The following is a 22,615-nucleotide window of genomic DNA, read 5'->3' on the forward strand; positions in this document are numbered from 1 at the left end:
ACTGGACTGACCACAAATCCCAAACAGGCTGTAAGAACAAAAGAGCATTTTAATGGGTGGAAATTATTTGTAATATATTATTCTCCTCACATAATAAAGAGGAAGTCTCTTTTTTTCCCTTTTGTTGTTCTCTTATATATTGGATTGAAACACTTCCTTCTGGTCCCCTCTGCCAAATCTCAGTATCAGAGGAAATATCAGCTCACTATTGTTAGTACATAAATTAGCTGAACTTCATCTAAGACCAGTCTGTGGAACTACTGTGCCAAAAAAAATAAAATAACATCAGTATTCTCTTGGTGTACTGCATCTTTATTTTAAATAAACCTGCATAGAAAACAAGATCCCTTTGGAGAAAGTACAGGACTATAGAGGGATAAATAAGGTAGCACATGGAAAACAGCCTCTGCAGGTGTCTTAGCTCCACGTAGGCCAGGCATACCCACAGTTATACTGAATGTTGTCTCACTCTGCACTATGTAGGGCTGTGACTGTAACTGATTTTCTGGGTCAGCATCCAAACTGAAGTACTGGAAGCAAAAAAGTGGCTGTGTTTCCTTGGTCCTGTCCCTGCCCTGGACTGGGAAAAGAACTTGGCCTGCAGTTCTCACTTTTCTAAGAAAGACGAAACTTCCAGGCTCTAGGACAACCAAGCAGGAGGGCAAATGTGGCCAGCAATGCCTCTCCTGTTAAAGCTGTTTCTGTAGTGGTGTGAGTGTCAAGGCCATGTGCTCCAGGGGACCCCACAGGCCAAAGCAGCCATGACAGCAGGCTGCAGGCCCTGGGGATGGCAGATTCTAACGCCTCTGGATGTCAGGGCACAAGAGACGCCATGCGTGGCACCGGAGACAAACTATGCTACTGCAGTTTACGGAGCAAAGGGTCAGAGGAAGAATCGCTTTCTACCTTTGCCTTCACAAGTGAAAGACGCAAAGTGTTGTGAAGAGAGAAAAAGAAGATCCTACTCCAAATTCCCTCTAATTTTCTCCTTGGAGGCACTGTCTTTTAGCAGAGGGAGGTGTGGTTTCCAAGACTCTCACACCGAGTTAAAAATCAAATTCCATAATCCCTGAGTTAGTGGGTAAAAGAGGGGTAACATGACAGAATTTATCTCCAGGCCGTTTTTTTCCTCACCTCAAACAAATTCTGTGGTTTTACTCAAAAGTGGAAACAGCTTTAGGATCAAAACCCCATTTGCAATGAATCTGTGGTCACTAAAAACATTACCCAACTCTATTGATTAAATTGCAGGATAAGACCGGTCTAATCCTTCCAATAAGCTCCAGATTATGCCAGCATTTTCTCAGTGACTTTGCAGAACTTTAAAGCAGCCAATTAACCTGACCAGACAGGCCAAAATCGAAGTCATCATTCAGTAATGCTAAAAAAATCACAGTGCAGTTGTTAAGCAACTGCTACATTTTTTGGGGGGTATGGCAGAGGATAGAGGCACCGAATTGCCTTCAGCAATGATGAAGGCATTATGTATGAAATCCAGGATAACTGTAAAGCTTATTGTGAGCTGAAACAACATGGCAACAAATGATTTCAGCCTCTTGCTAAGTTTGCCAGCACTCTGTTACTTGGCAAACCTCTGAGAAGACTTGAATATTTGTTTTTCTAAATCTCAGGCAGCTTTGGGTTTGCAAAGCTACATAAACAACTGAATTACATGAAATTTGTGACTGACCTACAAATCCCAGCCTGCCTATTTCTCTTTTCACTTCCCCTTCTGGCAGTTCAAATTCAGGAGACATCAGTCTGTTGCTAGAGTAGATTTATGTTGCTGGAACATTTACCTAAGGCCAAATGTTAGCTCTAATAACTATTTTTTATTCCCATCCAACAGAATGTTTACTGGCCAATGCTGAGCAACAGAAGGATACAGCAGGGTCATTTTATCTTCTCGTTTTAAACCTTAGCATAGAAAGAATATCAAACCTCAAAATACAGTTTTTCTCCAAGTACATACATATAATAGGAATTGCCACCTGGCTCTGAAAACTTTGCTTTTAGTATTTTTTAATGTTCTTTCCACATCAAAGTTATTCTGTGAACTTTACTCTTGAACATACTAGTCTTTAATCTCAACTTTTGATCTCTTTGCACTTTTATTTCTTTAGCAAATGATTTATTTTTTTTTTCATGCAAAGCCTCAATTTTTCCTGTTCCCTCCATCCCTCCCTTCCCTTTTTCAGTTACATCTGCTGGCACTGCTAGCAGCTGCTGCTTTTGCAACATTACCAGTAACTGTTACACACTAAAGAATAATAATTAAAAAAAAAATTAAAAAGAGAAGATCATGTGAAGGGCTTTGTTGGCTTCATCTGGTCAGCTGTCCCTGAGCTGCAGTGTTAGGTAACTCCTTTGGGAACATGTAATATTAACTATTCATGGATATCCAATTCTGAAGTCATAATATCAAATATTCATATTGGAAACACAATCCCAGGAGATTTGTTTAGCATTTAAAGGAACAGAAACATAGCTGTTAAAGTATGCTTTAAGTTGCAATATTTCATATATGCTTAATTAGAATGGGCATACTCAGGCTTACTAAACATAAACATTTAAAGGCTCAGATTTGTCCTCAATGCAAATTCCTCTCTCCTGAAATTACAATTCAATTTTGGGTTAGTTTTAATACAAGTTAGAAATAAAACCTGCTTTCTAATGAGACAGGATGACCCTGGTTTTAGTTTTATAATTTTGTAGCCAAGAAAATGATTGTATTAGTCACTTCATCATAACTCTTTTCACTTTAATGACGGCTTGTTTGATCTTGAACAGCCCAAGCAGAGACAATGTTGGTGTGTTCAGCACACGTTCATCACAGAAGCTGTTACAGATGTTAGAGCTGTGCATTGTACCTCCATGTGCTTCCTGGGTCCTAGGAGCTCTGGGGAGTTCATCATGAAAAAGACCAAGCTGCCCAACATCACTGCTTTCCCCCAGATGGAGGTCATTAAATTGCAATCAAACATCCACACATTCACTGACAGCAGGGTAGGGTGGGGAATGTTTTTGTAGGGGAGAAGGCAAGGAGGACAAGTTAGCTCTGGGAATGATACCCCAGATCTACTCTTGCCTGATTAGGGGTTGTGACTCTTCTGACCCTGAAGGTGGCAAAGTTCCTGCAGGCTCCCTTTGGTGGACCCTCTTTCCTTGGTGACCTTGTCACCACAGAGCATGGGGAAGAATTTTTCTAATGTAACCATCCAAGGTTTCTCTTCCTGTCCTCCACTTTCCTTCCCAATAGACTTTCCAGTAAGGCTTGGATTAGCCTTAAGTTCTTGTGGTTTCTTGTTTCAGATTTTGGTCTGGCCATTTGTCATCTTGGTTCTGTTTCTCTTCTCTCTGTTCTTAGAATGACAGAACACAGGATCACCTCTCTGGATAAGACTATACTTGCTTGCTGTCGATTTGCCAGTAACAAGTCTCTGCCAAATTTATATTCTAAAATTCCCCAAGCAGCAATTTAATTACATTATTTTGGATACAGCACCATAGCAGCTGCATTTATTTGATGAGGATTCATTATGGTTTATAGTGAAAACAATGGCAAATTAGCTCTGATGTGTTTTGGAATTTGTTCTTTATTTCATTTAGAATAGCCCTGTTTTAGTGAGCCTGACTCCCAAGGCCATTTGATCCTGCAGTCTGTGAGAAAGTAGGAAGGGTCTGACAAGAGTTCTTAAAAATCAGATATATCTACACCTGTTGCAGCTCAGCTATTGAAGTCCTGCTGGTTTGTGGTTAAAAGAGAATTATGAGACAAATCCATTCCACTATATTTCAAGGACAATTCCAGGACTATTTCAAAAGTCATGTGTACAAATCAAAATAAATACATAAATAACAAATCCTCAGTCTTGTCCATATTTTTCATGGATTAACTTTTTCCAAAGCAGAAAAGATTATATCCCTACTAGAAACCTAGTAAGTGTTCTCAAGGAAATCTAAACCAAATTACTCTGGTGACTGCTTCCAAGCTCAAACTTTACCCCAGATTTGTGAAATATTTGTTCAGTTTTTTGGAACTGACTGTAGAACTTAGTGTAAGTTCTAAGTACATACTAGGGGATGACATGAAGCTTAATCATAGGGCAGAATTCACAGCAGGGGTGTAAAAACCTGCAAAGATCAAATTTGTTCTCCTACCACTATTCCCAACAAAAGTCACAGCTTAACATTAGAAGTTTTTGCCAGAATTCTAACATTATGTGAGGGGCATTAACTTCTGCAGGGAATTTTTGACCTGCAAAAAGTCTCGTATAGGCATAGTTATAGCATCAGTTCGCACCTCTGTAGTTTATTTTGTTTTGTTTATCAATACAGTTCTTTTTATTGGCAAAAATACTTTTTGGCCACTTAATGACACAAGGAAAAAGAAATTTTTCTTTTTTCAGCTCTTCTCAAATTCTGAAAGGTTGACTCAATATCAAGTGTCATATCTGTACATCTTAACAGCAATCTGTGGTGATAAAAAGAACAACCCTTAACAGAGCTGGGCATAGAGGCTGCTGTATCACTTTTTCATACACATTTAAGGGCTATGGATGGAATTGCTCCTGCTTGCTTAGGATAATATTTAAAGTCCATTCAATCACTTTACTCCCTGTCTTACTCTGTAAGATCCTTATCTTTGCTTTGTGGTGGAATCAGGGTAAGTCTGATCCATCACTGAGCCGTTTCAACTTGCTAGACATACAGAAAATTGTTCACTTATTATGCAGAGTTGTTTTTTTACTGACCTTGAGAGCTGTCATACCTCAGGGTGGAGTTGGACAGGCATGTCATAGATGCTGAGGAGGAGGTGGGAGTGCACTGCTACAGGAGGGGGAAAATGGTGGATGCACAGAAACTAGCCATGAAATTGATTTGGCTGCTGGGAAATTGTAATTTAGGCACCTGACTTGTGCATCTAACTATCAGCATCTCACACAGCAGTCTTCCTAGAGTACACTTGTGCAGTCAGTGGAGATGGCTGGGTGTCTAAAGAGGGAGAAAATGGAGTAGATTCAGTGGTGCCACCTCAGGCGTGCCTGCACCATCGCACTGCCAGGCCTACTCGCTGCCAAGCAGAAAATGCAGGGAATCAGTTCACCCATGGGTTGCACCAGTGCCAGAGCTGCTTCAGCGGGATGACAGCAGTGTGCAGAAAAGGCAGGGAGAATGACGTGACAGGGTGCACCATTTGTTGGCAGCAGCAGGCTTGCTAAATCAGTTCAGTGATCCCATAATGTACTCTTGAGTGCCAATAGTATTCATAAGGAAAACCCCAAACAGTCAGTAATAAGTACATAATAAATTAATAATCAGTAAAAATAATCAAACAATCCAATAACATCTGCTGAAGCAACGTGGGATTCTGTTGATGTACCTGAGGCCAGCATTTGGTATACTGTAAACATACAGCAAAAGTAGTAAAAGAGCCAAATTTTAAAGAATGGACAGGAGGCACTTTTATTGACACTACCAAGCCTCTTCAGAGCACTGGAAACCAACTACATGAATTCTGACTCTTAAAGAAGAATACTGAAATCACATATATACTAAATAAGAGAAAACCCCAAAACTTCAAAACACTTTTCTTCCACCTTGGCATGCCCAGTTTGAAATGGCTTCCCATTACTGAAGCACTTAGCTACACTCCAGGATTTCTAACCAACTTACCCTATGCATTTTTATGTAGAAATAATGACTCAGAGAGAGAAACTTTGAGACAGGCAGCTTCCAAGATCGGATATTTGCCTGACCTTGCAGACCTCCTCAGGAAGGAAACGAGTTCCTTCAAGGAAAACATGTGACAGCAGATCCAGAGCCCATTTTGCAAGCAGGAGTCATTTAATAAGGCACTCCTGTCGTGAACTTCAGGGTGAGCTAGGGTTCCTACCATGCTTAAAATATGTCAAGAAAAAAAAATAATACGTGAAAACCAAGCATCCTCCCCTTTACTTTTCTATTGTTTTCTTACTTGGAGTGACAGTTTCATTGCTAGCTGTAAGCAGAGTCATTACAAAATAAGCTCTCCCACATCTGAATTTGTAACTTGTGACAATCATTTGCTTGTAACCCAACAATTTACTTGTACCCCTATACTGCAAACACTCAACCTTGCACACAATAGAGGCAGCAATTAGACTAAAATTGCTTCCTAATTTTTTCAAAGTTATTTTGATATTGTACACATTAAAATCTAAAGCCTTCACTGACTTTAACAGTACTGAAATTAAGCGTCATAAGGTTTTAGAGCTGAACTCCAAATCAGGTATTTTGCTGGCTTTTTTTTTTTTTGTTTTGTTTGATTTTTCCTAAAGAGTAATAGTGGTATATTTGGCAGAAAGATTACGTTGCTTTCAAGTGAGAATGTGCAAACTGATTTAGGCAGAGCAACAACACATTTAAAACTGCTCAAAATTAAAACTTCATTTAAATATTTTTCAGGTGTTCAGAAAAATGGTTTATGAGCTTATCACTCTCCTTACCCAGCCCTCTTTAACAAAAGAGATTACAAGAAAATAATTAATCTAAGGAGGTGGTATTACCTAGAGTAATTCACTATATGTTCAGACCAAGATTTTTCAACTTGTATAAATAAGGACAAAGCTGGAAGTAAGCACATAAATTAGAGAGGTACAAAAAGATTCCTCTGATAACATTGTTACTCAAAAAGAATTACAGTAATTCATAGCATCCTGCCTGCATAAGAATTTCAGTGCATCGGAATTTCGGGAGAGCCTGAGCATGTCTACCAAGTGTGAAAAGAAAGCTAATTCAGCAGATGGAAAGACAATGTAAAAACCACAAAAAAGCTTCATGGTTGCTGCTCTAATTGGTGAAACTGAATGGAAAGGTCACTTTTTCCTCAAGAATGATCACAGGAAATGTTCAAAAGAGGGTGAAAACATTATTGTATGTCTAATATAATGTCCCTTTGCCCCCAAGCTGCAGTGTATTTTTTTAAGTTGAAGGTTGTAATCAAATTCAGAGAAGAGAACAATGCCTACCCATACTTAAGACACATGAAATAAAAAATTGCATCACCATAAAAATTCACCCAAAGCTTGCATTCACCAACCATCTGAAGTGGGTCCTTTTGGAAGTGGGCGCCTTTCAGCCTGGGTATGAAAAAAGGCCTCAATGCAGGAGCTCCCTTAATGGCAGAGTTTTCGACGTACAGATGAATTTGAACCCTCAGTGCTATCCTTCTAACAGCAAGCAGTTACTTACAGAAAAGCAAATGTGTCTCACTCCTGCCAAGCTGAAGAACACCCTGTGCAACAGGAGAGCCCAGCATTGGTAGAGCCATCCTGGAGTGACCCACTGCCCCTGCAGCCCCCAGCAGCTGCCTACACATGGGATGCAGGGACCGCATCAAAGACCATATAGTGACCAGGAGGTCTATGACTACTAGAAAAACACAGGGGCTTTCCCTCCTAAGCATTCACCTCTACCAATCTCTTGCATATCTACACATATATTTTTTCCTTTTCAAAGGCATTGAAAAATCTATTTTTGGATTGACAAATTTTAGGTTTTTTAAAACAGATGATGTCAGTCAGATACTATTTTAATAGTCCCTTCAACTATTCCTTTGAAGGCATTTCTTGCATGCATGTGTTTAGAGTCTTTGGACCACAAATAAAATGTTTTAAATACCTACTCAGATGAACCATCATCCATACACTGATCAATACGTCATCTTCTCTTTAGTAACTGATTATTAAGATAGATATTGCTCAAATTCAGTTTGAATGTGTTATATTTTCCATATGCTGCTGGCTTAATCTGAAAATAAAGTTTGCACACTGTCATTAGCTATAGCCTAACAAGTCTGCTTAATGCTTCTACCATGGGACACATATGTTCTGAACAGCTGCTTGCCTTTAATCTCTACTTAAAGATTGACTGTATCATAGCAAATAACAAAACTAGGGTGTATAGCCTCACATTTCAAAATAGCCAGTATGTCTCCAGAAATGCAGAGACGAGTTTCAGTGGGGAGACTACTTTAATGCAGGAACCTACAGCAACTGCCAGCTGGTCTTAAAGTAAAAAAGGGCTGGGTGCTTACCAAAAGAACATTAATCGATATAACCAATACAACAATGTAGGTTCTTCTCTTTTACTTTGTTGCATGATATTTTCATTTCTCTTAGTATTTAAGAAAGATGATATCTTTCCTTTTTTACTTTTTTACTTTCCTTTTTTAACTGATTTTACATATCAGCTAGGCCTATCAGCTAGACTTAGATATGGAGAAATTCTCTGGTGTTCAAATGCGCTGCAAGCTTGAATTGACAATGTTAGTCATAGATACCATGAAATCTTAATATAAACTGCATGGCATAAACAGGAGAGTTTGACAAGTCTTAAGTTTAGTTTGCATATATGTAGATACTTTTAGAAAAAAGAGAAAAGCTGGATTATTTTGATCAGGGAAGCATTTTTATTATTTTTTTTCTTCATCAGCTTCAAATTAGCCATTGCTTCCTCCAGGTCTGGTATCCTGAGAGTGCTAAGAAATCGTCCAGTACTATCTGACATCAGAGATGTTCCAGCTCATTTGTAGATGAACACGTTAATGTTTATCTTCTGAGGCAAAAATAGAAGTTGAGGCAAAAATGGAAATTTAATACTTTTAAAGTATATATTTCAAAATGTGTGCAAATTATGGAAAAATACATAGAAAAATATGCTGGAGTGGCTTATGATTTTAGGCACACCTCTGAACAACAGGTGTATTAACAATCCCATCTTGATATCCATCCTGGGACCCAGGAGTTCCATCCCCTGTCCTTCCCATCTCTTCACTCAGCCTGAAAGCAGATTGCTGCTCCCATCTTCATCTGCTTAGTATTAACAATGATTTATCACCCACAACTGGTGAGCCTACAGTAAGTAATAGTGTAAGAAATGATTCATGCAGTATGGCACTAGTAAGTAATGGTATTGAAAAGGTCCCTTTGTACTCTTTAGCTTTTAAAGAAAGGACTATACATTTTATTACTGTTTATTGTAATTGACATGAACTCTTGCATAAATTATGTGGAAGATTTCTTCTCATTGTACCAGGTTTTTATTTTCATTTTATTTAGAATACCCTTTGGGAAAAAATGTCATAAACCATAACTTCATTAAGAAATAAAAACTGAAACACTTATGAGATAGAAGAGAATCTCCACCTCAGAAGATATGAGATAGAGATTTGCTCATATTTTTGAATATCTTACATTTCAGCTCTTTTTTCAAACTTAGGGAGTGTAAATTTTCAGTCAATAGAAGTACTGTTATAACTATAACTGAGTTTGGACATCAGAATTAATTTATTAGACTGGCACATAAGACAGGACATACAGAGCCAGGAGCTGCACTGGGACCTCTTCTTCTAGATGAAAATCACAAGAATCCAGGCCTTTCAGTGTAGTAACAAGGGGGAGTGAGGCTATTGTATTTCAACCCACAGTAATTATAAGAAATCAAATAGTAGTGCCTCCACTGACTAGTGAAACTAGCCAATATTAATGTAAAACTTTTTTCTTATTTAATCTTACCCATTACACGATGCCAACAGCTTGCCTGAATATTACTGTAACCATATAAAATTTCCACATACCTGTCATGCTTGCTTTTGTATTTAGTTCTAAGCATAGTTGAATGACTATTTCTTGAAGCTGGGGTTACATCTCATGTAATTGTACAATCTTACATTACAGGAGTTTTTTTGAATTGAGCCTTTGGGAATTAGCATAGTAAAATTAAGTAAAATAGAATTTCTATACTTTACAGATGTGGTTGGCAGAGATGATAGTAGAGTGGAATACCATCTATTCCAAAGTTGCAAATGCTACAGATTTCTTTTTTTTTTTTTCTTCCCCCAAATAGAGATGAAGTTGTATATTATTCCACCAAAATATCCTTGCCTTTTCAAATTTGCAGCATTTGGGTTTTGCAGCCAGTGTTCTGTAGGCCACTAAAAGGCTATGGATGAGGGTCTGTCATAGTTACAAAGATCATTCTCCATATCACAACTAACTGAACAGATAAATCACAAAGGAAAAAGCTAGCCATAGGCACTCCAGTTACATTTCTCATCTGTGCTGAATTTGATCCTTCTCATACTGTAAAATATAATTATAGGATCATACTGCTAATTTATGTTATTATGGCCAACAAACTGTAAGGAAGCTAAAATTGCAAAGTTTAAAAAGAGAAGACTGAGATTACATTTTGGCAGGAAATTTTCATTTCTCCAAAAATAAAAATGTTGTAAGCACGGAAAAAAACCAAACCACCAAACCCTGTTGCTTTCAAAGTCAAACTGATGCAACTTTGAGCATGCACTCAATACAAACACATAAATAGCCCAAAAAATCTGCAAGTGCCATAGTGCTGTAATTGAGATGGATGGGGAAATATTTCTACAGAATCATACTGCTGGCTATGGACCCATTGCTTGTCCATTTTTCTTCCCTTTCCAGTTTGCAGTGCTCAGAATCTCATGGAGCTCTTTCAAAGATGACAAGGTGTATATGCAAACCAGTGCAAGGAAGAGGCACAGCATCTTCTAAATTTTGCAGTGCAATTATGACAGTCTCACATCTTGGCAACTGGGGACAGCTGAAAGCGGGTCACAAAGTTCTAACAGAGGGGACCTATGAAGTACAGAGGCAGGCCAGAGCTCCAGTCCCTTGAGCACTTTTGTCCGAGGCATTAAACAACCTGCACATGCTTTCCTTCCACAGTCATAAACCGGGATATTGCATAGGACCAACATCCCACACAAAGGAGATACTCATAAAACAAGTGATACCTCCACTCCAGCCTGCAGAATTTAAAAAAGGCTATTGTAAAAAGCAATTCTGCTGGCACCATCAAGGTATATCATTAGGAAAGTCAGTGATCTATTATTTATTAACTACCCCAAATGTTCTAAGCATTTTAGTGATGAAGACTTTCTATTAAGCATTTATATTGTAGAAGGGTAAGAATTGCTTAAGTAAGGATTTACAGAAGGTCTAGGAATAACTCGGTATAGTCACACTATGATAAAATAATCTAATTTTCCATTTTCTTTGCTCCTCCTTCATTTTTCACTGATTTCAGGTAACTGGAAAACAGCAGGCTCTGTCTGATTCGCAAGAGCACATTATAAATGAGATGTGAAAGCTGTGACAGGCAGGAATCCCCTCACCCCATGTCCTCAGTGTGGGTGCTTGCTCTCGAGGGCAACAACGTCCTTCCCAGCAAAAGAAAAGGTTTCCTGCATGGAGGGTCAAGGCATATCAAGGGAGATACAGGGCTGGATGGCTGGTTTTGGGGAGAAGTAAATACAGATGGGAGGAAGAGGGAACACACGGTCTCATCACCTGTTTCAGGCTTTGAGTCCAAAGTGTTCTTCAGCAACCCAACACAGATTTCCAGTCCATAACCTTCTGGAGGAGATTCCCTCTCCACGGACTATTCAGGCTGTCCAAATTAGGCACTGTTTCTGATAGGTATGAACCCCTATGTATAGGTTCACAGCAATGAGGATACATACAAGTATTATCATTTCACTAGGAAGTGTACAGCTGGCTGAAAAGAAAGAGGGCCAAAGAAAATCATTATAGATGTACACTTGTAAAGCCTGAAATGGAAAGTAGTGCACTGGGATCATTGTTGTATTTGTGTTTTAAGATCAGGCAATACAAAAAAAATAGACTATGTCATGAAAACTGTTCAACATAAGATGAAGAACTAAAATGCTTTAATCATGCTCCTACAATTGTGTGTCATTACAGGGCAGGGTTAAAGTAATCTGGATTTCTCTTCATGGAGTAATTGAACATATTAAATTAAAGCTTGAGAGAATTCTGAAATATTAAGTGTTCTGCAGTGCTTATTTGGGAGATATTTACATCCAGATTTTAGGATTTTTTTTCTGGTAATTTGGTATTTTGGGATTTTTATTCCCCGGTAAAGCACCGAAAGAATGAACTTACTCATTCTATATATCAGTTATAAGAAAATGTACTGTTATGATAAACCCTGTAAATGTTCTGCCTTTGAAAGGTCACTTGTTTGTAACTTTTCCTGTTACCAGCTCTGTTACTCTGGTAGACACTACATTTCCTAAACAAAGGGTCAACCTGTGCACAATGTTATAAAATGGTTCGTTATTTGCCCTTAACCTCATCCATTTGCTTAATTTCCATTTTTATTGCTTTTTTCCTTGCTTTATTATTTATTGTTTAAACACAAATTTTCATCCTGAGCAAGTATCTCTTGTGCATTATATTCCACCATCAAATTTCAAGCATCATATTATCAAAAAAAGTATAAGAAACGAAGGGTCAGTCAAGAGGTCATTACAATGAGCAAATTCAGAGTTAGAACATGGACTTTAAGTCTGTTATCTGAACAGCTTGGACCAGTGCCATGGAAGACTACGAAAATACATTTTACTTAATGCCTGGTCTGGCTTCACTGAACACCAGAGTCATGAGAACAAAGATAATAATGCTGTACTATTTACAATTTCATTTCTCTTGTTCTTCCTGAATAGATTATGCCCTCAACACCATCATTTCCACTAAAAATCAAAGGAAGTAAGTAATATGTGAACAGTTTTGAAAGATTTGTCAACTGTTACATTTGTGAAAGTAAATCTTCAAAAACTATGGCTTATATTATTTAAAGGATCTTCAATAGATAGATAGAAACAATCTCATAGTACTTATAATTATTATAAAGCCATGGTTCATTATCCACAGTCATAAACACAAGGAATTTCAAACTATGCAAAACGGTCTAAAGTTTACAAAAAAAACCCCAACCAAACTACTCCCCTGAAAAGGACTAATGTTATTACTGTATTGACATTTTCTATCATCCTTCTAAACTCCAACAAATAAATACCAGATGGAGGAAACACAGTCACTTGAGACAACACTAAAGAGAGAGAATGTTCAAAAGTCTGCCTTAATATTTATATATTTATGTAATAAAATAAGTGTAGCTGGAAAACATTTGTAGTAAAGAAGTTCATTCCTATAGTGATGCTCTTCCATGCAATACCTTAATATTTTTGTATCTCTGCAAATACTGAAGCATAGCAAGTTAGTTACATTTTTGCATCTATTTCTGGGCTAAGTAATAGGAGATAATATTCTATACTAACAGATGTGACCATTCATCTTTTTAATATCATCAAAAATTAATACAAAGAAATATCTGCTAAGTGGTATCTAATCTAATAATGATCTAGTAATAACATCAAGCTGCATCTAATTTAATAATAATGTAATAATAATGAAAGTCCACAAGTTCCACATTTTTGCAGGTTGGATATAGTGTTTTAAACTATATGTTAAACCTGAATAAAGGACACTACAGAAAGTAACTTTCAGTACTCTGAATCTCTTAAGTACAACATAAGGGAAAGTGCCACTTATCTAAGCATTTAGTAACATACATAACTATAATATTGATATACTATGTCTTTACGTATCAGTTGGAATTTTTTTAGTTAACTTCTTTTAAAAAAAGAAGTTAGTAAAGTAAAAGGGTACACGAGGAAACTATAAATTTAGATGTCAAAATATTCAGCTACTAAAAAAAGATATATCAAAACCATATACCAAGTAACAATTAATGTGTAGTTTATATATATATATGATCAAATATATTTTTTACTGACCCACACATGTATATGAAACTGTATATATTTACTTAAAATATAGGCATGTGTGTATTTATTCAAATCCCAGATTCCAGATATTCATGAACTTAGACATTATTAGAATTTACATGTATTTCTATGCTAGACAAACAAATCTATATACACAAGTCCAGGTTTTGATGGGATGGAGTTAACTTTCTTCTTAGTAGCTAGCACAGTGCTGTGCTGTGGCTTTGATGTGAGAACAATGTTGATAACACACTGATGGATTTAGTTGTTGCTGGTTGATGTTTATACTAAGATTTTGGGTTCTTGGGCCTTGTCAGCGAGAGGGCTGGAGGGGCACAAGAGACTGGGAGGGGACACAGCCAGGACAGCTGATCTGAACCAGCCAAAGAGGTGTTCCATACCATGGAACGACATGCTTGGTTTATAAACTGGGGGCTTAGGTGGGGCCAGGGAGATTGTTGCTCAAGGACTGGCTGGGCATCAGTCAGTGGGTGGTGAGCAGTTGTACAGTGCATCACTTGTTTTCCTTTCTCCCTTTTCCTTTGGATTTTATCCTTTCCCCCACCTTTCCATTATAAACTGTCATCATCATCATCATTATTATTGTTGTTGTTATTATTGTTACTATTGTTATTACCTTTTTATTCTGTTTAAATTATTAAATTGTTCTTATCTCAACCCTCAAGTTTTACATTCCTTTCCCATTCTCCTCCCCATCCCTCTGGGTCAGGGGGAGTGAGCAAGTGGCTGCCTGGTGCTAGGTTGCCAACTGGGGTTAAACCATGACAATAGAAACATAGGTAGTATTGCCTTTATATACTAAAGAAGCACTATAAATATGCACATAAAATGAATACAATGTATATAGACACACTTTTACTTGTATGTGCAAAATATATTTATATGTAAATCCAGAAACCAATGTTTCCAGATGGTCAAACCCACTCTTTGTACAGCAAAGAACTGAGCGCTGGGTTCTTATGGTATTGTAGTATACCAATTAATGATAAAGCTGCAACTACAAGATAATGCCAGAAAAAAACATTTGGAAAGCTTCAACACATATTTTGCCTGTATTCTGCAAAGAAATTTAAATATGAAAAGTTTTTTAATTAATAACATACATAGCAGGGAAGCAGACATATTTTGGTGCTCTATTTGTAGAAGCTGTGGACTCGACAAAGTCTCCTACCTTTACACAGTAACACTTCTAAGAGCTGAGTGCAGTTCTCCCTACATGGGAAGAATTTATGTCTGCCTCCCACCAAAAAAATATTTGTCAGTAATTGAATCGACACACTGTAGAAAAACAGATCCTTGCATCCTGAATCAACAGTGTAGGATCAATAGATGTGTATGGATTCTGCCACTAAAACTAGGTGAAAACCACACAAACAAGAAGGTCCCTTTTGTTCCTGGAATTTCGGACTGCCATTCAGAGAGCTGCCCTGCCTTCATAAACATGCCCAATACACGTCAACACTAATAACATTCAAAGAAAAATATGGAGAAGCACAGCTAACCTACAGCAGTTCCATTCAACAAAAGATCTTTCTTGACAAAGCAGTACAAACATTGTGCCAAAATTCTTTTTTGGCAAGAACGTATGCATCAACAGTCAGATTCTCAGTAAATATGAAAGCAAGGAAAAACATTGCTTTGAATGGAGTTATCCTGGCTTTACACCATTTAAAAATGTGGTTTACTGTCTATCTTCCTTTTTTTTACACGTCTTCATGGGCCTTCACCAACACTAAATGAGTGATATCTTTCCATCCACACCATGTAACTTCTCCCCATTGTTCAAAATGAATCTTTTCAGTTTTCTTATCAATTCCTTGAGTATAAATATATCTATAGAACAATGGTAATTCTATGAATTTTCTCTGAAAAAAACGAATATATTTTTAAACTGTCTTTTCCTTTCCATTGCAACAAGACAAAAAGCAAAGAATCAGTATCAAGAGTAACTAGCCATAAATATTTTTTTTGAGGTAATATGATGGTGTAAGCATAAGCATTTGCATTTTCTATTTTTAAAGCCCTCATTTTTTATGAAACTAAAAATTATTTCTAATTTATACCACAATTTTGACCACCACCCACAAATTCAGTGTATCACCAGGATATTTCCTGTTCTTTGTTTTGGTCATCATTTATCATTTTCCCATTTTTAATATGCATCTGTCTATGACCTACTTTTTTTAAAAAAAACTCTAAACACATCTATAAACACCAAATCAACCATAAGCGTGAAGGTATATCCTGTAGTTGCGTAGCTAAGCAAGAAAAGACTGCTCCTGGAAGAACACAAGTGTCCTCAACCCCCTCCACCCCAGTGCAAGTCAAGAAAGAAAAGCCCCTCTCAGCATTGGAGCCACAGTTGCCAAAAGAAAACACTTTCTCATTTTGAGATGCCCACAATTGCTGTTACATTGACTATTAAACACACCAGTGTAGACACCTCTGCTGGACAAGTGTACAGAACTCCTAATTAAGCAGTTTCATTTTTGTCACAAAAGGAGCTAGATTGTAATGGCATCTTTTGTCCTATGCTTAATGAAGGGTGAGATATTGTTGAAACAATTAGTAACACCAGTGGAAGAGAATGCAAGTGATTAGCATAGCTTGATGCCCATAGCAACACCAGTTGCTGTTGTTAGCATTAACAATGTGTCGATTTAAAAAGAAGAATCACAAAAAAAGAAAGTGTCACTTAAGTGGTGCTGCTTTTCTTTTTTAAACATACAAGTGACGCCCATTTTTAAATGAATTCTCTATACTAGTGGCTACTGCACACTCATTCTTTCAGATATTTTTTTTTTTAAGATTTGAATAGCCTTTATATCAACCCTCAGATATAATAAAAACCCGCAGCAGCAATACAGCAGTCAACAACATGGTTTTTTAGGTGGGGATTTTCTGATCTGCTTGAACATTGAATGTGCCAATGGCACGTGCACATCATCTCTAAGTTGAAAAAGACCATCTGAAAGTTTGTACCTAAGATTTATGTTAGCAGCATAAACCAGTGACTCAAGAGGTCATGTCACTGTTTATGGAGGAGGCCTGAATGTGAAAATAGACCTGAAATTCTTGCCCATCAGCTACCAAACACTGAACAGGTATTATTCCTTTACTCCTGAGGGATAAATGCCTATCTATGGAATTGAAAACCTCACTCTCTGCAGTTGATACATAAAACAGCACAAATTTCTGAGATGGAAGAGGCAATGAGGAAAGACATGGTTTTCAGATTACATTCTTATGAATGCATGCTGGTTCTGGATGGAAACCACCTAGCCTACTGTTCCTGGGCTCAGGGTAGAAACACGTCATAATCACTGGCATAATTGGCATGACTGATGTCATTGTTGGCATTAGCAAAGTGAAGCAGACATCTTCATGACAAAGGACAGGAACTGGGTTTCATGTAGACTAATAACTGTCTGTGTAAACTACTTTTAGATAGTTTGGGTACAAAAAAAAGTCCACATCTCAAAAAACCTATACAGGTATTACAAACAATTCTAGGAGTTGCCATTATAAGGAAAGAATTATTTTACTAGGCCTATGCTAACCATTAAATTAGTACTTGAATTACTCTTCAAGGACAGTGGTGGAAAGTACTCGTTTAGGCTTCCTGCCAAGTTAGCTAAACTGGGTAATGTCTAATATAAATGTTACTTCCCTGTCTGAGATACCCTTTCAGAGTATGCTTAGGCATCTTTGCACAGAAAAGCCATAGATCATACAAAAATACCCTCTTTTTTATTTTTGTTTTGTAACTATCTGCAATATTAAGTCAAAGATGTCAATAGAAAATTCATGCCTTTTAAAGTCTTTGAAGAGTTGCCCTATTTATGTACATCAACACTAAGAAATGTTTACTACTTTTTTGCATCCTCAAAAATATAGTTATCCAGTATTTAACATTGAAGGTATTTCACATTAAGTAGTGTATTCCTACTCATATAAAGTTGATAAATAATACACTGTTTAGCTTACTAAACTGTAGCACCTGTTAAGGACATAAACGCATTGGATTACTGAAAAGCACTGTAAGCGTGTGCATCTTCTATTCACATTTATAGTCCATGCCCCATTTTATCAGTGGCTAAACTCTTGCCTTTAAAATAACAAACCAACTCAGAAGAAAAGAAAGCAAAAGTAAGAACTTCTCCATATTAAATGAAAGAAGTTTTTAAGAAATGAAGGGAAGCTATCAGGTCCAGGTAAAGAAGTGTCTTCCATTATGTTAATATAATCATAGAATATGATCTGCATGTTTGCACATGCATAAAGGCACAAAAGCCACACAGCATGTGTATGCAGCTTTCACTTGCAATTACCTAAAGTTATCATAGATGTGTGCAGCCACACATTTTTGTCTGAAGGTATTTAAGAAAACCCTTGCAGTTAGTTAAAGCTAGTAATTCAGTTTCTTTTTCCACGTCCAAAATTCTGTGTGAAGGCTGGCAGATAAGCTTTGCCCTCTGCACTTGTAGTTTCTTGACTGCAGTCCACCTTTAAAAAATCCACCCCCAGCTGCACACAAGCACAGGCAGAACAACTGCAGGGACTGAGAGGAGGAAAGCATGGGATGTATAATTCCTGCCTTTGCTCTGCAGCAGCACCAAAATCGGCATGAGAGGAACATACACCCAGGTGGGTGGGAGGCCACTCACCTTGACCTTGCTGTTCAGCATGAGCTCTGCCTCTGCCAGCAGCCTGGAGAGCTGCCAGAGCACCCTGAGGCCAGGTTGCCGACTGCCACCCCACCCAGGGTAACCTGCTCAGGGCCAGGAGGCTGCTGGAGCTGCCCAGCTACCTGGAAGGAGATGTGTCACAACCTTGCTGAAGCATGGGAATGCCACAAGAAACTCAGAAATAATTTTGGTTTTGTTTCCAGGACTGCACCACCTGCAAGCCTGGGTGGGAGGCAGCATGGGAAGAGTGGAGCCGGCGCTTGGTTTCCCTGGCTGGACAGGCAGCTAGCATCCCTGAAGCCAGCACAGATAAATGCATCTCCTGTTAGCTGCGATGCAAAGGGCTTTTCACAATGAAAGCAACCGAATGAGAAAAAATCAACAGCAGAAATACGCTAAGAATGCCTGACATTTTAATCAGCGCCTGTGTATGTGCAGTCCGCACTAATCCTTGGCAGCTGCCACAAATGAATCTGTAGGTAGATAAGAAAATTCACCTAAACAGTAGCATGTACTGCATATTCCTTATGATAGTATAGAGAAATCAAAGCACAACTGAGGAATCTTTCCTTCAAAATCCAACACCTTTTAAATGGTGATGAGCAAGTGCACATATAGATCTGTATGTGTACCTTGTTCAATTAGAGACTGCACACCTACCTTTCCCAACCCCTACCCAAACGAGGAATTTAACGTGCAACCAAAGGGCACTCTCTTTCCCAACCACACGCTGCTTGGCTAGAAAGGCTGATAGGTAGCACTAACCTTTAGCTTGTCATAGCGCTCACTTAAAGCTGCCACCTGATGGTCACGGTGTCGCCCAACCAGTTTACATAAGGCACAGATTAACTGGTCGTCAGTCACGCAGTACATGTTAACTTTCTCGTCCTCATGCTCCAAGCACATTAATCCCCTGATGTGAGAGTCCGGGATGGGCTCGATGAGGCGGTGGCCGGTGAATGGCTTCTTGTTAGGGTGAGTGGCTTTCAGGCACTCCTCACAGTAGGACACCTCGCAGGTAACACAGGTTTTCACTGCCTCCTGGGCAGGGTCCTGGTCGCAGAACTGGCAGAGGACCTTCTCGCAGGACGACATGCTGTTGCTGTCGAATGCCCGCTCCCGGCGGGTCTCACTGGGTGAATTGGGCCCGCTGACCGAGGCTTTCTGAAACCTGTCGATGATGTTCTGCAGGGTGACGTTGCGCTTGAGCCCGTCTAGACCGCGCTGGCTGAGGGTGATGACATAGCGGCAGGTCGGGCACTGGAAGGCGGTGATAGACTCCACCGGCTCGTTGGTGGCGCAGTGGGAGACCAGGATGCGGTGCGCGCAGTTGAAGCAGAGGCTGTGAGCACAAGGCAGCAGCAGCGGGTCTTCAAACAGCTCCAGACAGATAGGGCAGGTCAGTTCCGACTCCAGTGTTTCCATCTTCAGGCAAAGCTTTCCTGTGGCGTCAGCGAAATCCAGGGAAGCTGATCAGCTATCTGGAAACACACGTAAAATTCGATTAGGCGAGAGAGAACATGAGGGGTCAGCTGTGGGGGGTTGTCAACTTTCACCACTACTCTCAGGGCTATCAACCCGCCACACCAGGCAGGAAAGCAATCCAAAGTTTTGAACCTGCATATGCACACATCAAGGTATTTAAAACCGAACCGCTTTATTTCCCCCCTCCCCTCATCTGTTCACTTAAGAATGCAAAACAAAGCTCCTTCTTCATTTCTTTCCCTTTCTCTCTCATGCTATCGAGGAAAACAGCAGATGTTTCTGTGCATTATTAAAACCCAGAATGATGACCCTCGAACAGCCTATTACAGCAAAATTAGATTTCTTCAGCAGATGCTGCTTTTGGCTTCACTCATCTAGTAGTAAAACTTTTTTTAAAAACTTCACCTTTGTATAGCATTGTGCAAGGATTAGTCTGGAGTATTATAACTGATAACCTTACAATGGCTATTACAATTTAAAAAGTTATTTTATCAGATTAAAATTTTCATCTGGTATTATCGCCATATTACAGCATTTAAAGTACATGTCTGTGTTTACTTGCGTAAATATGTATCTGAACATATATAAGCAAAAATATTTCTAGGAAAGCATGTGGTATTTTACATATAATGTAAATAATAAAATTCAAAATATATCATATACTAATATACTCTTCTTATGTATTTCAAGAACCTATGCAACTGTATTTATATGTACCTGTACTTCTGTGCATATGTAGCTGTATACATATGTCCAAATATATAACGTATACATGTTTGTAGTAAGATAAACATAGCTAGAGGATCACAGAGCATCGTAATTGAAATGCCCTAAGGAAGATGGAGGAAGTAAACAGTAAACAGTAGATTAGCCCAAATTTCTGATGATCCTAACCTCTGGTACAAGAAGAACCTCTAGAGACTAAGATAGTAAAGTGTAGTGAGACAGTGAAATGTGTGATTTGCCTAGGAGGAGTTTGTGTGTGTGTGTGTGTGTGTTTGTGTACATTCACTTTTGTGTGAGTACTCTCTAGGGCTAAAACTTATGAACTACCACTTGCTTTAGAAGCCTTATTAATAACCTGAAGTGGATCAGGAATCCATGACTTTTAAATGGAGAGCATGGGATTTTCTGGACACACAGCAGTACACCCCCGTCAATGATCAACTGAAACTTCATTTTGCTTCCTTTCCTGTGCTCAGTGTTACAGAGAGTGGCTTTGAAAGAGTCGCCCTACGCAGCTCTCCCTGCCTAAGCTCCCGTCAAGGGCCCATCACCGCCGCAAGCAGACAGGTCAGTGAAGCAGAAGCAAAAGCTATGCTTCACACTCACAGAGCTGTACCTCTTCACAGTACAATCTATTTAAGCTTTGTTGCTCATAACTGAGGACGGCTTCAGATGGCACAGCTGCATCGTCCTTACACTGTAAAGTCATTGTTCGGTTGTGTGAACTCTTGCCTCCTCCCCTGGCCAGGGAAAAGGAGGAATGGGCAAGAATCCCCCCAAAACAAACCTTGGTTCATTAAGGGTGAGGAGAGCTCAGGGCTCATTAGCAGCCTTGGGAACCAAGCGTGTTTGAACCTTCTGTACTTCATGACAATTAGTGTGCGGAGCACAGTGGCAGTGACAGGAATGCTACCTATAACCCCAATACGAATGACAGCAAAAGGAAAGTTCAGCGAACAGAGGCAAGGTTCAGACCGCCCATCGGTATGTAGCCCTCCTTGCTCTGTGGGAAGAGCAGCAAGGCGTCTGCCTCAGTGGTATGCTTAGAAATGAGGATACTTTGCCTCTTTGCATTAATGCTTCCTTTTATTCTGCCAAGAAATCTGAGCATTTAAAAAATGCACTGACCCCATCAAAAAATTTGCTTTCCTGTATCTTCTCTGATGCTGATCTTACTTGAAATAAAGTTTAGTTTGCCAAAGAGTAATTCATTTCTAACTATCCATCAGCTGCCATAATTGCATGGTGCATCTGGTCAAAATTAAAGGTCTGGAAATTTGATGTAAGCAGGAAGACAACTCCCCTCCTGTCTCCTCAGCCACAGCCACACAGCACAGAAGAGATGAAAGGCTTTTCTGCAAATGAAGACCAGTTTGTCTTTCCTCCTCTTCACTGTGTCTTACAGAAGTCCCAGAAGATCAAAATCTCATTCACATTGTTTGAATCCCTTCCACACCACAACTGTGTACCTCATCATCCACTTATCTTGCAGGCTGAATGCTGCGCTGGAAATGGGAGAAGGGGATTTGGGGTTGGCAGGAGACAATATTTTAAAAAGGCAAACTAATCGTTGCTCATCTATTGGCAGTCCAGTGAAAACCTGCCAACATTTCGGGTTTGTTTCCTAGGACTGTGTTTGGAATACAAGGCTTTCTTCCATGCTGTCTTTTCTGTACAAAATCCCTCCTGCTCCTTCTTGTGTCAAACCGTTTCATTCATTCAGTTTCCTTCTTAAAGCGCTTTTTTTAACCAAGGGCTTTTTTACAGTACTCATATAAAAGAGAGGGACAGATAAAAGCAGCAGAAAAACATTTGCATCACTGCCTCACGGAAAGATGTTTGAATCACCATCATGGCTCTACATAAATACCACCCTCTCAATTGATGACTAATTCTGATCTATCTGACCTGAATGAGCAGCAGCTCAGCCCTGACTAATGCTATTCAGTATGAGCAAGAGTGCCAAAATCTGATCTTAGAATGTAAACGTCTTGGAATAAAAGCCTATCTTCCAAGGTAA

The 22,615-nt window shown here is 38.9% G+C and overlaps 1 protein-coding gene across 2 annotated transcripts in view; it reads right to left on the reverse strand.

Moving 5' to 3' along the window:
• The window catches only part of MID1 (midline 1), a 166,590-nt gene that overhangs the window by 97,640 nt on the left and 46,335 nt on the right, over nt 1–22,615 (reverse strand). For both annotated transcript variants that reach the window (XM_055802805.1, XM_005229445.4), the window contains exon 2: nt 19,150–19,865. In XM_055802805.1, coding sequence (XP_055658780.1) covers nt 19,150–19,809 — 660 coding nt within the window. In that variant the 5' untranslated portion in view covers nt 19,810–19,865. The remainder of the gene's footprint in view (nt 1–19,149; nt 19,866–22,615) is intronic.

This window comes from Falco peregrinus, chromosome 4 (genome assembly GCF_023634155.1).
Source record: "Falco peregrinus isolate bFalPer1 chromosome 4, bFalPer1.pri, whole genome shotgun sequence".
Lineage (NCBI taxonomy): Eukaryota > Metazoa > Chordata > Aves > Falconiformes > Falconidae > Falco > Falco peregrinus.